Source organism: Phodopus roborovskii, unplaced genomic scaffold, assembly GCF_943737965.1.
Source record: "Phodopus roborovskii unplaced genomic scaffold, PHOROB, whole genome shotgun sequence".
NCBI classification, from domain to species: Eukaryota; Metazoa; Chordata; class Mammalia; order Rodentia; family Cricetidae; genus Phodopus; species Phodopus roborovskii.
In genome coordinates this window covers 11,722,331-11,739,764 of record NW_026126546.1, presented here as the reverse complement: position 1 = coordinate 11,739,764, position 17,434 = coordinate 11,722,331, and the positions used below count along the sequence as shown (strand labels likewise).

Here is a 17,434-nt window from a genome sequence, read left to right as displayed (position 1 = left end):
CTGCTTAGTGTCTAGGTGTCTTAGTCAGGGTTTATATTGCTATGAAGAGACACCATGGCCACAACAACTCTTATAAAGGAAAACATTTCATTGGGGTGACGGCTTACAGTTTCAGAGGTTCAGTCCATTGTCATCATGGCGGGAAACATGGCAGCGTGCAGGCAGGCGTGGTGCTGGAGAAGTAGCTGAGAGTCCTATATCTTGTAGGCAACAGGAAGTCAACTGAGACACTGGGTGGTATCCTGAGCATAGGAAACCTCAAAGCTCCCCCCCCACACACACACCCGGTCCCAGTGACACACTTTCTCCAACAAGGCACACACTTCCTAGTGCCAATAGTGATAATAGTATGGGGGCCAATTACATTCAAACTACCACACTAGAGATGGACCCAGAGCCTTGCCTGTGCTAGGCCAGCAGTCACCACTGAACTAAATTTACTTATTTTTATGTTTTTTTGTTTGTTTGTTTGGTTGGTTGGTTTTTCGAGACAGGGTTTCTCTGTGGCTTTGGAAACTGTCCTGGAATTAGCTCTTGTAGACCAGGCTGGTCTCGAACTCACAGAGATCCACCTGCCTCTGCCTCCCAAGTGCTGGGAGTAAAGGTGTGTAGCACCACTTCCTGGCCCCCCAAAAACCTTTTTAAGAATAATTTTAATATCTCTCTGTGTATACGGACATGTGCACATGGTGAACACCACAGGTGTCCAAGAGACCAGAAGATGGCGCCAGATCCCCCGGAGCTGGAGTTTTAGACAGTTTGAGCCAAACAGGGTGGCTGGTGGGAACCAAACTGGAGTCCCTGAAAGAATAGCAAGCACTCTTAACCACTGAGCCAGTCTCTCGAGCCCCACCTAGACAAGTCTCTCTGTGCTGACCAGGCTGGCCTCAAACTCCTGATCCTCCTGCCTCTGCCTTCCAAGTGCTGTGATTGTAGGTGTGCACCACCATGTCCAACTAAACTTCCTTTCCTAATTGAAATTCTCAATCAGTTTGAGCTACTCTGTCCGTACTGCTGCTCCGGATATGTGTGTGTATATATGCATGTATACACATATGCATGTACATGTATATATGTTATGCTTACATGTGTGTGTATGTGTATAAATGTGTGTGTGCATATCTCAGGTATTAGTACAAATTGTGTATGTGTGTGTACTAGTGTGTAGGTATTGTGTACATGTACTAGGTACATGTGTGTACGTGTGTGCACGTATGTGTCCACCGTGTGGGCAAGCACATATGTGTACATATGGAGGCTGGAGTTTGATATTGGGTGTCTTCTTCACTCTCCACTTTTGTTTTAGACAGGTTCTACCACTGACCCTGGAGCTCACCCATTCAGCTAACCTACCTGGCCCCACAAGCCTTCGGGATCCTCCCTCCTATCTCCATCACCAGCACTGGGATTAGGCATGTGCTACCACACACAGCTTTTACACGGGTGCTAAGGACTGAACTCAGGTCCTCACACTTGCACAGCAGACGCTTTACTAACTGAGCCTTCTCTGCAGGCTCTCTTCATTTTTCTAGCTTTTTGTGGCTCTTGGTTGCGTGTCCCAACCCAAATCATTTGGAAGATGGTTTTCAGCCACAGGTCCACTGGTCAGTAACTCAGGACCAGCCTGTGTCATTAGAGCCCTGGTGTGCTCGTCCTTGGGGCAGCTGTGTCCATCATCTGCATCATTTTCCTGCTATTGTGCTTGCTGGGAGTTGTTTTTTTTTTTTTTTTTTTTTGCTAACCTGAGGTATGAGTGTGTTCACAGCAAAAGTTTTATCACGGTGCTTGTGGTCCTGCAGGGCTCCCAGGACTTTATTGGCAGGTACAAGACAGACAAGGTCCTTGCCCAGGTGGGCAGGAGCTGAAGTCAAGGGACAGACATGTGTGGTCATCAGGAGAACTGCTCTAATCAGCACATCTTTGATTAGATGGGCACACAGAAAGTGCTGTGGGGGAAAAGGACAAAGAGGCTAGCTATGGAGCTGTACAGCTCTAATCCTGAGCCAAGGAGGCGAGGAAGGAGTAAAGTTTGAGGCCAGTCTAGGCTACATAGGACACCTGTTAAGAGCACTTTCCCGCCAGCCTGGTCCTAGAGCCACATCAGCTCTAAATAACACACAGAGACTCTATTAGTTATAAAGCTGTTGGCCAATGGCTAGCTCTGTCTTAAATATTAACCCATAATCACTAATATCTGTATTTCTACATGGTCGTATCTTACCGAGAATGTCAGACTGGAGTCCTCTCTTCTTAAGATCTCATCATGTCTCTATTACATTTCCCAGAATCCTCCACCTCTCCTATCTTGCTTTTCTATAGGCCAACAGTGCTTTATTCAATAACCAATAAGAGAAACATATTTACAAAATGACGTCTCTAAAATCAAGAAATGAAGCTAGGCATGGTGACATCTGTAATCGTGATACCTGGGAGCTAGGCATGGTGACACACACCTGTAATCATGATATATCGGAGGCAGGAGGATCACAAATTCAAAGTCATCCTTGACCACACAGTGAGTGCTAGGTCAGCCTGGGCTCTGAGATATCACCACCACCTCCCACCACTCACCCCTACCTCCACCCCTCTCGCCCCTGCCAAAAACGGAAAAGGAAATAATTGAAGACAGACTGGTGCTGCCTTGGGTCAGTTTTTGGTTTTTCCCAAAAAATAATGAAGTGGCATTTTTGCCCACTTATATGGGACAAAAAAAGATAAAGGTCTTCAAGGGGGGTGGTCTCCTCCTGGATGCTGGCCTTTCCTGCCATGTGGACCTGGAAACAGCCCCAGCCTGTAGTCAGCCCTTCTTGGGTTTGGTCATGAGCTAAAGAACAGACGGAGGACCATGAGTAAGCCGGTGTATCCCTCTGCCTTACTTTCTCCAGGAGGAAAGCAGGGAGGGGCCTGTTCCTTCATCTCCTCCATCCTCTTAGCTATTCCTAGGACCAGAGGAGGATGCCTGTTTCACCATCTGTTAGATGCAGTGGTAAAACCAAAACCAGGCTTATGTGGGAGTGCTTGGGATGCGCAGGAATGGCGTGTGTGTGTGTGTGTGTGTGTGTGTGTGTGTGTGTGTGTGTGTGTGTGTGTGTGCCCGTGCGCACATGCACCATGCAACACACTGGGCACAAGGCCTGCTTCACAGTGGAATCTACTCTGTTCAGGCACCCCATCTTTCCACTGTCCTGGACTGCAAAGTCCCATTCCTGTACCCTGTAGGAGGCTCTTACCTCCTGTTCCTGAGCAAGTTGCAAGTCCCTGGGACCCTTAAGAAAGTTGCCCAGCCTGAGAAAAGCTCCCATGTGCTGGAACCCGGAGCAGAGCCAGGCAGCCTCCCTACTGGGGGCTGGCCAGAGAGACCCGTCTGGTTTGGATTGCCGGCGCCTCTCACTCCCTGCCTCAACCCACAGCCCATGTCCAAGCAGCCAGGCTGGTGCCTTATTTGGGTCTTGTCTCCCCCCCCAGGGTGACACTTCATGGCCTTAAAAGGCAGGCGCAGGGGGCTGAGGAGGGCAGTTACCATTGTTGGCTGGAGAGCCCCTCCAGCTGCGCCTTCCGCCCTCTGCTTGGCCAGCCGGTCCCTCCAGCTATGTGGAAAACCAGGCCCATGAAACCAGACCAGCCAGGCTGGAGAACCCTCCTGGGTGTGGAGGGGGTAGTCTCCTGGAACGGCAGCCAGCCTCTCCCTGGCTTTCATTTTAACATATTATGTTTGTCTTTTCTTACTAAGGAAGGCAAGCGCAGCAAGCGCTCAATCATTTATTGAGCATCTACTGTGTACCCGAGCCCTGTTGGTGTTCAATAGATCCTTTGCACACATCACCCTCTCCTGGCCTTGCCAAACAAAAACAGAGGCCTTACTGTTGCACTTTACAGATGGGAGAGTAGAGCAGGTCAGGGAGGGTGGCTCACACAGATCAGTAAGACGATCTGGGAGCTGAGCTTGCCTGCTAGCTCTACACTCCAAGCTCTGTGGCTAGCTAGGGTCACTGGGGAAGCCTTCAGCTTCTGTGTGGCCCCGCAGATGGCCGGCCCCTCTCACCAGCCCATCGGACAGTTAGCTTTGTTTAGCCCCGCCTCCTTATTGCTGTGTGACCCAGGGAAGTTACCCCCACCTCCCTGTGCTTCTCTCTGCATTAGGGAAGCAGAAATTCGGACTGCAGCAGCCATGTCAGGAAGGGCTATCTCATGGGGCAAGGCTAGCTCAGGTCAGCAGACTCAGCCCACCTCCATTGCAGGTTCCCCTGGCTTCCTGGAACCTACATGGTCAGGCAGCACCATGCGACGGATGGCACTGCCGAGGCCCACCGCATTCTCAGGTGGGTCCTGGGCAGCCTCATGGGGACCTCTGGGCTGAAGGACGTCTGGGGTGGATGCAGGGCAGTGTGGTAGCTGTCTCTGGAAGTCAACTGGGTCCAGCAGTAGAGGATCAAGGGTAGCGCTGCTTTACCTCAACCCCTGGACAGACAGCCTCAAGGCAGAGGATGTTCCTAGAGGGGATCTGAATTGGGCCAGCCACCGTGAGATCTGTGACCCCTGGATTCTTGCTGTTGGCAGCCCAACTCCCCAGCTTCCTCTCTGCCCTGGGGAGCCTGAGGCTTCAGGCAGATGCTTTCAAACCTCACAGCCACCACGGTGCCCAGAAGACCTTGTTGAGTCTGTTCTCATGAGCGGGAACCTGGGGGTCATGCAGAGCCTTGCCCTGCCCTGATCAAGGTACCATAGCCAAGAGTGGGCAGCACCATCCCTAGGCCCCCTGAGCTGTGTGGGTGACCGTGTTGGACACTCACTCACTGCACCTCACTGCACAAACTCGGTGTGGCATTTGTGTAACCCAGAGCTACAGTGAGGACCAGAGCAGCCAGCTTGTACAGGCTGCATTACAAAATAATAATAATAATAATAATAATAATAATAATAATAATAATAATAAAGGCCAGAGGAGCTGAAGTGTGGTTCCGTGACACAGCCAATCAATGAGGCCCGTAGCATCCCAGCTGTAGTTTGTTGGTCCCCAGAGCTGGTATACCCAGGCCCCACCCTACCCAGTAGGAGACACCGGGATTTCCTGCCTGTGACTTCTGGAGTTGGGCCAGGACTAGGACCCCAGAGCCTGCGCTGGGAGAGAGGTTCCTCTCCAAAGGCTCTCCTGGGCTCGCAGCGCTGCGGCCTCTTAGGTGACCCAGGGCCCCAGCCTTAGCCCCTGCCTTCCCCTCCCCACAGGTTGTCTCAACTGCAGCAAAGTGTCTGAGCTGACCGAGAGGCTGAAGGTGCTGGAGGCCAAGGTGGGTGAGCAGCCCCCCCTCGCCCTGGGCCTTGGAGACCTTGGGCTCCCCCCACTCCTTCCTGCAACCCCCTGCCTGTCCTCTGAGCTTTCACCCACAGGCCCGGCCGGCCCAGTCACTGCCTGATGTCTGCTCCTCAGATGCCTTCCCTGTGAAGCTGCTGCACAGCTCTGCAGCCTAGAACAGCACCCCTCCAGGAGGCCCTGAAGCCCTCTCCCATGAGGCCCGGTTTTAGGGAGATTAGCCAAAACACATCCGCAAGCACAATGGCCGACCCTGTCTCTCACCTTTGCCCCCATACCATCTTCCAGTTTGAAAATGAAAATGCCCATTACACATCTCAGGTTATCTCAAGTTTTGTTTTGTTTTTGTTTTCTAAAGGGTTTTAAAGTTATAAAATAAGACAGTAAATGAGATTCTCAGTGTAGAGTCAGGAAAACTCAGAAATCCAGAAAACCATTTGCATAAACTACCTGTGCCCCAGAGAGAAAACTGGCAGCCTTGGAGACGGGATCTCACCATGTAGCCTTGACTGGCCAGGAACTCGCTATGTAGACCAGGCTAGCCTCCTACTCAGAGATCCACCTGCCTTTTTAATTCATGCGTTCGTTTATTCATTTGTTTGTTTGTTTATTATATTGCATGGGGTTCTCTCCAACCAACATATGGGTCCTAGGAACCATACTCAAGTCGTCGAGGCAGGACCTTTGCTCGTTAAGTCACCTCACCAGCCCCCTCTCTTTTTTTTGAGAGGGTCTCACATAGCCCAGGCTGGCTTCAAGGTGACTGCATAGCTGAAGATAACCCCCTGCATCCACCTGCTCTGTGCTAGGATTACACGTGTGCACCGCCATGTGTAACTTACGTGGGCTAGGATGGAGCCCAGGGCACACACTTCACCAACCGCACTATAACCCTCTGGGTCTCTTCCTCTTTTCTTTTCGAATGGTATTGTCTTAGCTAGGGTTTCTGTTGCTGTGAAGAGAGACCATGACCACAGCCACTCTTATAAAGGAAAGTATTTAACTGAGGTGGCAGCCTACGGTTTCAGAGGTTCAGTCCATCATCATCACGGCAGGGAGCATGGCAGAGTGCAGACCTCAAAGCCCTCCCCCACAGTGACACACTTCCTCCAACAAGGCCACACCTACTCCAGCAAGGCCACACCTCCTAATAGTGCCAGTCCCTTGGGGGGACCATTTTCTTTCAAACCACCATGGGTGTACTGCTGTGTAGAGCAGGCTGGTCTTGAACTCAGATCCTCCTCCTGCCTCTACTTCCTTAGTAATTGGGATTACAGCCATAAGCTGCCACCTTTCCAAAAAATATATATATATTTATTTGTGTTTGGTAGCCATGTGAGAGTACCATTGTGTGTGTAAAGGTCAAAGGACAATTCGGGAATGTTCTTTTCTTCTACTGTGTGGGTCCTGGGAATTGAATTTAGGTTATTAGGATTGACTGTAGGAACTTTTATCTGCTAGGCCATCTCACCATCCCTAAACTACCACTTTTTTTTTTTTTTTTTTTTTTTTTTTGAGACTGGGTTTCTATGTGGAGCCTTGACTGTCCTGGAACTTGCTCTGTAGACCAGGCTGGCCTCAAACTCAAAGAGATCCACCTGCCTCTGCCTCCTGAGTGCTGGATCAAAGGTGTGAGCCACCAACACCCAGCAGCTACCACTTTTAATCATCTTTTTCTTCCATGGTTTCTGGACATGCATAGATACACACTGTTATTGCTCTGCTATTCCCTCCTCTGGGAACTTGTCCTGGTCTGATGTGAGGAAGTTTAATAAAGTGTTAACTGTCAGAGGGAAATCTGGAAGCCAGATACCCGAAGGAGAAGGAATGCTTACATAATTACAGACTATCTGCTGTGAGGACAGACCACGGTCAATGGTCATCTTTTCTTCTCCTGACTCTCGGTCAAGAGCTTGGCATACTTGCAGAATCTTCTTTGTCCTAGGCCCTAATGTTTCCCCTGTAAAATCTCAGTGGTCCAGCACTTGCTTGCCGTTCAGGAGGCAGTATGCCAGTCTTCAGCATGTGCACGCGTGCCTGCTCACACACAGGCGCACGCACACGCACATGCACATAGCTCCTCCCAACCCCTGTCAAACTTTAACAGAAGCAGCATACAATCGTGGCCAGCAGTTCCCAAGATCACAGAGCTCAACTTGGGTGGCAGGAGCAGTGTGGAATGACTGTTCCACAGTGCATATTATGAATTGTGCCACTTGTGGTGACATTCTGGGCCCCTGTTAGCCCAAGATCTTCACTCACAGCTGGGTTCTGCTGGCTCCTTGGGTGTCCGGACCCCCACGGCCAAAGCTGAACTGTGTCCGGTGAGTTCCTGGTGCCCGCCCCATCCCTGTCTTTCTCCACAGGTGGCTGTTCTGAGTGTCACAGAGCAGACAGTGTCCTCAATCCCAGCTTCCCCTGAGGACTCTGCCCTGCTTTGGAGCTCCCCAGGTGCCCAGGGCAGCCCTGGAGATGGAGGCCTGCAGGGTAAGGGTTTCAGCAGGTTACAAACCCCATGTGATAGTCTAGGGGGAAGAAATGCCCAACTGACCCCTCAGGGAAGGTCTTGGTCTTCCCAGCTCTCCAGTGGCCATGACTGAAATGCCCCGAGACGCCTGAGCACTGCAGTGTAGGAAGCAAGCAAACTGTTCCAGTCAAGGGAGGGGGTCTGGGGTCTTCCTTCCCGGGCCCAGCAGGGATGCTGACTCCTGCCTAACTTCTCAACCCAGGGACCCAGGGTTTACTAGGAGCTAGTGGGAACGGGAAGGGGGGTGCACAGCTACTTCAAGACAGTAGGAGCTGTCTAAGGGACCAGGTTGTGTGTGTGTGTGGGGTCAAATGCAACCCCAAGTTAACGTTCTTTACTCTGCAGACAGAGTTGATTCTTGGGAGCAGCCAACTGGCCGCAAGGGAGACACTGGCGGCCAGGGCCCAGTGAGGATGAGAGGCCCACCAGGTGAGTGCCCAAGGGCTGCCTCCCAGGCTCCTGTTTTGTATTGTATTGGTTGTTTGTTTGTTTGTTTGTTTGTTGTTTGACACAGGGTCTCACTATGCCTGGAGCTTGCTATGTAGACCAGGCTGGACTTGAACTCATAAAGACCCACCTTTCTCAGCTTCCCAAGTGGTGGGATTAAAGGCGTGCGCCTCCACAGCTGGCTCTCTCCAGCTTCTGCAGGCATCCCTCCTGCCAGGGGACTCAGAGGATGCTTTCATTAGCATAGTCAAGGTGGACAAGCCTGGTCCCCTGACCTGGCCTCTGCTCAGCAGCCCTGCAATGGTACCTGTTCATGCCTGGGCTATGAAACTGTCTTGGTCCACTTGGCTCATGCACTCCCCTCAGCAGACCCGGAGCTGGGTACTGGGTGGGACCAGCCCATCTTTGCCTTCGGGATGGGGGATAGCTGGGCAGATGAGGATCATTAGTGGCAGACCCCTCTGACCAGCGTTCTGGGAAGGACACTGGGAGATCTGGGAGTCCTATAGAAGGGACTGAGATAGACTAACAGATGGTGAAGGAGGACTGGCCTGTGCACGTCAGGGCCTTTTGAACCCGCTGCCCCAGACTTCCTTTCCCTGCCTCCCATGTGCCCACCGATCCCTGTTCTTAACTGCAGGTCCACAGGGACCCCCAGGATACCCTGGCCAGACTGGAGCTGCAGGCACCCCTGGAGAGATGGGCCCTCCAGGTCCGCCAGGCCCTCCTGGGCCCCCAGGCCCTCCAGCCCCTGTTGGGCCACCCCATGCCCATATCTCCCTACATGGTAAGCCCTCCCTGGGGTCCCAGTGGGTTGAGGTTGGGTAACTGAATCTGAAGTAGCCATAACCTGGCACCTGTGGCCAGCTGTCATGTGTCATCTGTGTGCCGGGCTTGCCCAGTTGTCACCCTGTAGCTTAGCAGGTGCTGCCAATCTCTGTTCACAAGAGGATGACTTGAGGCTAGAGTGCCATGGCCACACCAGGGAGAGGGGGGTGGTTTTAGACCCACATGCTCAGAACCACAGGCATTAGGCCCTACCCACTCCTCGGAGCTGGCTACAGCCCAGCCCTCAGAGTGCTGGGAGGCTCCAGGCTTATCTCAAGATGTGAGCTCTGCTCTGCGCCCTCAAGGCCGTGGCCCTGGGCCTGTTGCTCTGGGTGGCTCCAGCCCCTCCCCCAGCTGAGCACCAGCTTGGATCCCAGGCATCTCCTGCAGGTAGCATGGCTTGACCTATCCACATGGTGCCAGAGCTTTGAGCAGTGGGATTGTCCAGAGGCAATTTCAAACACCCCCCCCTTTTTTTTTTTTTTTTTTAAGTTTTTTGAAACAAGATTTCTCTGTGTAACCCTGGCTGTAGACCAGGCTGGCCTGGAACTCACAGAGATCCACCTGCCTCTGCCTCCCAAGTGCTAGGATTAAGTGGGCCACCACTGCCTGGCACCATCTCTGGTGAATGACTAGGTACCATTCCTTATTTATTCTCTCACTTCATTTTGCTGTTGTTTCGTTTGTTTTTGCTCCTAGCGTTAGTGTCCTTGTTTCTGTGGTGGGGACGGCAATGGTGCCAACCTCCTGGGGCCCCGTGATCCTCATTGCATAGAAGCCTGAAGTAGGATAGACAGTTGGTCAAAAGCAGCCTTCACTCTTACTCTCATTCAACAGCAAAGGAGAGAGCCAGTCTGGGTGTCACTAGCTAGACTGTGGCAGGGTTAGAACCCAAGTCCCCTTCCTCTCTGTGTCTTGCAGCAGGTACTGGTGGCTCTGTCTGGGCTGCCTGCTCTCCTGTAGGGCGGTCAGAGCAATACGGCAGAGCAATACATCGTAGTCGATGACGGCAGAGCTCGTAGTCGATGACAGCCCCTGCCCCGCTCCCTTAGCTGTACTCACTGACTATCTTCCCTCTGCCAGGAGACCCATTACTGTCTAACACCTTCACTGAGACCAGCAGCCACTGGCCCCAAGGACCCACTGGGGCCCCAGGCCCTCCAGGCCCCCCAGGGCCCATGGGTAAGTTGAGCCCAGGCCTGGGTAAGGGTAGGGGTTGGTAGGAAGCAACAGGGCTGACTGTGGCTAGGAGACAGTTGATGGGGGCTCTTCTTAGCCTTGTGGTCCATTCTATTCCTGAAGACATCCCGTTTTGATTCAGGCCCTCCTGGACTTCCTGGCCCCACGGGTGCCCCTGGGAGTCCTGGACACATGGTAAGTCATTATCCAAGTTCTGCCACCCATGCGTAACTCCATTCACCCATCTGTTCATCCAGCCATTCAGTGAGTACTTTGATATGCAAAGGGATTTCCATAAATCTTCTTAACTCGGTTCACCCAACAGGCAGCATTATTATCCCCCGAGACAGAGAAAGAGGGGATTCTTCTGGCTGCAGCCAGCACATGGGGTGGGGATGTCTGATTCCAGATCTCTTTAACAGTTTAACCTGCCTGCCTGCCGTGTGCTGGGCATATGATGAAGCCTGAGCCAAGCTGGGCTCCCTCGCAATTTCCTCTATCCCCATCTCCTGTCTACTCTGTCCTACCTGCCCCTGCACAAGGCTGAGGCTGTGTCTTGTTGTTCAGGGAACGCCAGGCCCTTCGGGACCCAAAGGACCCTCTGGCCACCCAGGAGAGAAGGGGGAGAGAGTGAGTAAACCAATGACCACACATGGGGAATTCTGGGGAGTTCTGGGGGTCCTAGATGACAGCTTTCACCAGTAAACATAATTGTTTCCTCCTCTTATACAGGGACTGCCTGGGGAACCTGGCCCCCAAGGGTTTATGGGGGTGCCGGTAAGTGATGTAGTGTTCCCTAAACCCACCGTGCAGGATCCCATCAGCACCTGACGCCCCTGTGTGATTGAGAGCAGCGCCTTCCATCAGTTCCTTCCCCAGTGAGGGGACCCCTCTCTCTCTCTCTTTCTCTCTCTCTCTCTCTCTTTCTCTCTCTCTCTCTCTTTTGAGATAGGGTTTCTCTGTATGGCTTTGGAGACTGTCATGGAACTCTGTCTGTAGACCAGGCTAGCCTCACTCACAGAGATCCTCCTGCCTCTGCCTCCTGAGTGCACCACCGCCCAGCTTATATTTCTCTCTTTCATTCTCCATCTCTGGATGCAGATTTGTCCATTTCTCTCTTTAATGCAGCCAATGTTTTCTTTAAGTGTTTTATTTATTATTAAGCAGACACATGTCTAGGATTTCAGCACAGCCTTTGTGGAATTAATATCTATATCTCTAAAATACTCAAATTCTGTTTCGCTGGCTATTAGAGAAAGCACACCAATGCTGTAATGGTTGCTATCTGTGCACTGAGAGTACAGCTCCTGTAAATAGCATGAGTCTTGTACTTTGCAGATAGCCTGCCATTCGCTTCACTGATATTTTCATCATCTGCGCTAATTACCAACAAGGTTCTGTTTAAGCCAACCATCTGCAATTGGTGTCTGTTTATCTGCTCTTTTTCCGTTCCTTTTCTGGGCTTCTTTCGCAGCCAGTTACTCTGCTTCTGAGTCACACTCACTCGCCTTCTTCAGGGTGGAGCTGTGGGATCTGTTGCACACACTGATAGCTTTTTATTTTTTTTTTTCTTAGCAATCCTATTATGTTGGTTTTTTTCACAGTTGCTAAGAACAACATTGTTCTTCCTCCATGTTTTACATGAATTAACACAGTGCTTCGTGTGTGTACCAACGTGAGTGTGTGTCACATCCTCACGTGGGTGTATTCAGTGTGTGTTGTGTTTCCATCCTCTCCTTGTGCTGCCATTGCTCAGTATTCCTCCTCAATATTTGTTCTAAAGCCCCACAACATTTTTTTTGAAAGTGCTGCGAGCCGACCCCAGGGCTTCATTAGCAAGTAGTCTGTCATTAGCTACATCCTCAGGCTCATATCATCCTTATCCTCATCCTCATCGTTTTAAAGTCAGTTAGCATTAAAAAAAAAAAGATGGCCAGGTAGTGGTAGTGGCATATGCCTTTAATCCCAGCCAAAGCTACACAAAGAAACCCTGTCTTGACAAAATACGTATATACATACATATTTAAACACTGCACATTCTACAGCTATGGTTTGAAAATATTACCAAAAAAAAAATCCTAAACCTGTATTGACCATGTACAGATTTTTTAAATAATTTATTATTTTTTTTCTGGTTACTGGGGATCAAATCCAGAGCCTTGTACATGCTAAGCAAGCACTCATCACTGAGCTACCTCCCCAGCCATCTTTTTGCTAAGATTTTAAAAAAAAAATTGTGTATATATGTGTGAGCGTATGTCACTGGTGTGTAGTGATGATGGGGATCCTGGGGGCCAGAAGAGGGTGTCATAAGTCCTGGATGGAGGTATGGCAGTTGTGAGCCACCCAGCATGGGCACTGAGACCCGAACCTGGGTCCTCTGGAAGAGCAGCAAGTGCTCTTAACCAGCATCTCTCCAACCCCCAGGCCACCCCCATTCTGAGACAGGGTCCAACTAAATTGCTCATGCAGACCCAGGTTCAAGAGCTTGTGATCTTCCTGCGTCAGCCCCTTGACTACCGGGATTTCACACCTGTGCCACCAGGCTCAGTTCTTATTTGTTCCTAAGCTAGAGGCAGGTAAACTCTTCTCTGTACACTCGCAGGCCACATACAAAGACGAAGCCTTTTATGTGAATACCTGTGGATGAATTCCACATGAATACAGAGGGATGGCTGTAGTCTTTTAAGTTTACTGAATATGTATCATTTTTAATACTATACTTTTCTGTACATCCAGACTTCTGTCTGTCCTAGTTAGCTTTCTGCTGCTGCAACACACATCATAACCAAAGGCAGCCTGGGGAAGAGAAGGTTACTTTGACTTACAGGTTCTGTCATTGAGGAACGCTGGGGTGCGAGCTTAGGGCAGGAACTAAAGTAGAGAGCATGGAGGAATATTACTTACTGGCTTGATGTCACTGGAATATGCTCAAGCCAACTGTCTTATATGACCCAGAACATCTGCTTAGGGGTAGCACTGCCCACAGTGGGCTGGGCCCTTCTTTATCAGTTACCAATCAGTATGCCTCTACAGATGTGCCACAGGCCAATCTGACAGAGGCAATTCCTCAGCTGAGGGTCTGTCTACCCAGGTGCTAGTTTGTTTCAAGTTGACAATAAAAACTATCCAGTACACTACTGATAGTGTTTCTTTTTAGCCTAAAGAACACCCTTTAGCTTTTCTCATAGTTTGAGTCTCCTCACAATGGTTTATCTAAAACTATTTTTAGGGGGTGGGTGTGTAGATCAGTGTTAGAGCTCTTGTCTAGGATCTGCGAGGCCCTGAGTTCAATCCATAACACTGAGAAAAATGAATAACCAAATACATAGTAAAGTAATAAACAAGCAAGCAAGGTGTAGTGGCACACCTATATTCCTAACACATGGAAGGTTGAGGCCAAAGGGCTAAGAGTTTGAGATGAGCTTGGGCTGTGTAGTAAGTTCTAGACCAGCCTAGGCTACAAACCCCATCTTAAAAAACAAATGGAGCTGGGGAGATGACTCAGCAGTTAAGAGCACTGACTGCTCTTCCAGAGGACCTAGGTTCAATTCCCAGCACCCACAGGGCAGCTTACACCTATCTGTAACTCCGGTTCCAAGCCTTCTGACACTCTTACACAGATACATATGCAGGCAAAACACCAAAGAACATAAAATAAAAGTAAATTAAGAGCAAGCTCAGCAGTTAAGATCTTGCATAGGATCAGGACTTGGTTCCCAGAGTCACATGTTGGCTCACAATCACCCAGTGCCCTCTTCTGGCCTCAATGGGTACTGCATGCACATGGTGCACAGACATTCATGCAGACAAAACATTGGATCAGTAGTAAGATACTTTACAGGGTCTCTGTGTCTGGCTGTTCTGGAACTCACTATGTAGATAAGGCTGACTTTGAACTCATAGAGATCAACCTGCCTCTGCTTCCTGAGTGCTGAGATTACAGGCATGCACTACTGTGCCTGGTTAAGATACTCTTTATTGTAGGTTAGATTTTTAAAAAATATTTTTTGCTGGAAATAAAATTATATGTTGGCAACTTTATCATCTTGTACCACTTAAAATGTATTAATTGCCCTATGACCTTCTTGCTTTATTATGTCGTTTCTCATGATAAATTGGTGGTTGACACTTTTCCTCCCCTGTGTGTGTGTGTGTGTGTGTGTGTGTGTGTGTTACCCTTTTGCTTTAATATCTTCTCTTTAGCCTTAGTTTTCAATAGATACAGTAGTGATGTGGCTAGGTATGGTAGTCTTTGTGTCTAACCTGCTTTGGGTTCATTAAGATTCCTGGATCTGTGAAGTTTATTTTTATTTATCATTTCTACTGATCATCTGTAAATAGAAATAGTAACAATGTATGTGGGGAATTGTATGGATGTCTCTGCAGCCTTCACCAGCGGTAGTGTGACAAGTCAGGAAGCAAGAAGGCAGTTCAGTGCAACAGTAGCCAATGTTGGTTCAAAGGGAGTCTGACCCCAAGTTGTTTATTTTAGGAGTATTTAAACAGTGCACAACCTGGTGAAAACTATTCTGTTGTTGGGTGATGGTGGCACACACCTTTAATCCCAGCACTAGGGAGGCAGAGGCAGGTGGATCTCAGAGTTCAACACCAGCCTGGTCTACAGAGCTAGTTTTAGGGCAACCAGAACTGTTACACAGAGAAAGCCTGTCTCAAAAAACAAACCACACACACACACACACATACACACACTATTCTGTTGTCCCATGTCCACAACAAAACATATAAAGGAAGCTAAATACAGACGTAGCTACATAGGCATTCTTTGTAAAGTACACATGATACCTTCCATAAAGATAGGTTCTATAGATTGACTAAGAAAATCAAGTTTATGAAAATAGATTTGGAAAGGAGTCTGGTGCCAGGAGGTCCTTCTATCACACAGATTTCACAGAGGTCAGGCTAGACAGCAGGTCTGCTCCAGCTTTCTGGATGAAAAATAGGTTTTACTCTCTTCCCTTTGAAGGAACAACCCTGTGAGCTTTACATTCCAGGTTCCTCTAGTGCACACTTGTGTGCACAAAGACCTCTGTGTTTCCTACAGGATTTGGGGAGTTAATTAATAAAATTAATAAAATGTTATATAACTGTTTTAGGCCCGATGGAAAGTGTAGAGAGTACCCTAACCCCACACATGTGCACACACCTTCCCCCGCTCTCCTGCGCTCGACAACCCCAGGAGCCCCTCTATACTTGTTGGACTGGCACTAACAGAGATTAGGTTCTTTCTTGGATTTGTTCATTCTGAGGTTTTGAAAGATGTAAGAGACAAAACAGCCATTCTGTACTGGCTTTCAGTACAATGAAGTTTTATTACTCTGGAAATCCTCTGTGCATTGTCTGTTCATCCTTCCCTCCTACCTAACTGCCAACAACCTCTGATCTTTTTACTCTGTTCATGGTTTTGCCTTTTCTGGAATGTCCTGTTGTTAGAATCTTACAGTCTATAGTCCTGTTCATACAGCCTTCTTTTACTTAATGATATGTATTTAAAATATTTCATATCTTTCTGTGACTTCTTAGTGTTGAATAAAACTGTTGTCTGTGTGTATTAATTTATTTATCCGTTTGCATATTGAAGGATGCCTTGGTTGTCTCCTAGGTTTGGAAATTATGAATAAAGCTGTCTGAACACCCATAGGCAGGTTTTGTGGGGACATAAAAGTTTTCAGTTCATATGGGTAAAAAACCAATGAGCATAATTGCTGGATGATAGATAAGATTAGTTTTAGCAAATTGCCAAGGCAGCACTTGGGATGTAGCTCAGTTGGTAGAATGCTTGCTCAAAAGACCCAAAGCTCTAGGGTTCAATCCTCACACCACATAAATTAGACATGGTATGCACACCTATAATCTCTGCACTCAGGAGGTGGAGGCATCAAAAGTTCAAGATCACCCACAGATTCAGATTTCAAGGCCAGCATGGGATACACAAGAACCTGCCAGAAAGATCAGAAAAGCTGCCAGCATGTCTTATATATATCTATAGCTATATATAGCTATATCATATTGCCTTCTATCCTAGCTATGTTCTATTGCTGTGAGGAGCCCCAAACCAAGACAACTTACAAGCATTTAATTAAGCACTTGCTTACAGCTCCACTATCATCATGGCCGGGAGCATAGCAGCAGGCAGGCATGGAGCTAGAGCAGTAGCTGAGAGCTTTACATCCTGATCCACAGGCAGCAGGCAGAGAGAGAGACTTGGCCTGGTGTGGGCTTTTGAAAACTCAAAGCCCACCGCAGGGACACACCTCCTCCAACAAAGAGGCCATGCCTCCCACTCCTTCCCAAACAGTTCCACTAACTAATGATCCAGCATTCAAATATATGGCCCTAAGGGGGCCATATTCTCCCTCCTATCACGCCTTCCTCACACCTTCCCTACATCCTCGCCTCCACTTGGTGTTGCCTTGTTGGATATTTTGGCCATGCTAATAGGTGTGCGGTACTATTTCATTGGGAAGGTGTTTTGTTGTTGTTTTGCTCTGGCCCAGGTTGTCCTCAAACTCAGATTCTCCTGCCTCAGCTTCCTGAGTACTGTGATTCCAGGGCTGCCCATCGCCTGACTTGGGTGTTTTATCTCACTGCCATTTTAAATTACAGTTCCCTGGCGATACTGACTGGGACCAGCCTTTCATGTGTTCCTTTTGCTTTTGTTCATTGTGGGTGTTGCAGTATCTGTTTAGGTTTTTCTGATCATTTTGTTGTTTTCATTATTGGTGCTGCCGCCGCCACCGGGGATTAGCAGTGTGAGCCCATATGCCATCATTTGCTTGCGCTAATTTGGTTGTTTCTTTTCTCTTGCTTACTTTAGACTCCATCTGCTCTCCCTCTGACTTCCCATGATGAAAAGAAAAAAAAAAAAAAAAACTCAAGTTATTTCTTTTAATCTCTCTTTTGATACATATGTTCTCTGCTCTGGTTTCCCCATGAGCAGTCTTTTTGCTGTGTGCACAAGTTTTGATAAGATCTATTTCCATTTAGTTCAAAATAGTTTTGCATTTCTCTTGCGACTCCTTTGATTTGTGTAATACCTGAAGTATATTGGTTAATTTTCTGATGTCTTAGACTTCTCCAAGTATCTTTCTGGAATTGATTTCTATAAAGTTTCTGAGCCTGTA

The 17,434-nt window shown here is 48.8% G+C and overlaps 1 protein-coding gene across 3 annotated transcripts in view; it reads left to right on the top strand.

Annotated features, from left to right (window-relative positions):
* Emid1 (EMI domain containing 1) overlaps positions 1-17,434 on the top strand; it is a 45,652-nt gene that overhangs the window by 14,320 nt on the left and 13,898 nt on the right. For all 3 annotated transcript variants that reach the window (XM_051200243.1, XM_051200244.1, XM_051200245.1), the window contains exons 4-12: positions 4,239-4,319; positions 5,224-5,285; positions 7,675-7,795; positions 8,181-8,264; positions 8,923-9,069; positions 10,194-10,292; positions 10,432-10,484; positions 10,857-10,919; positions 11,022-11,066. In XM_051200243.1, the coding sequence (XP_051056200.1) occupies positions 4,239-4,319; positions 5,224-5,285; positions 7,675-7,795; positions 8,181-8,264; positions 8,923-9,069; positions 10,194-10,292; positions 10,432-10,484; positions 10,857-10,919; positions 11,022-11,066 (755 nt within the window). The remainder of the gene's footprint in view (positions 1-4,238; positions 4,320-5,223; positions 5,286-7,674; positions 7,796-8,180; positions 8,265-8,922; positions 9,070-10,193; positions 10,293-10,431; positions 10,485-10,856; positions 10,920-11,021; positions 11,067-17,434) is intronic.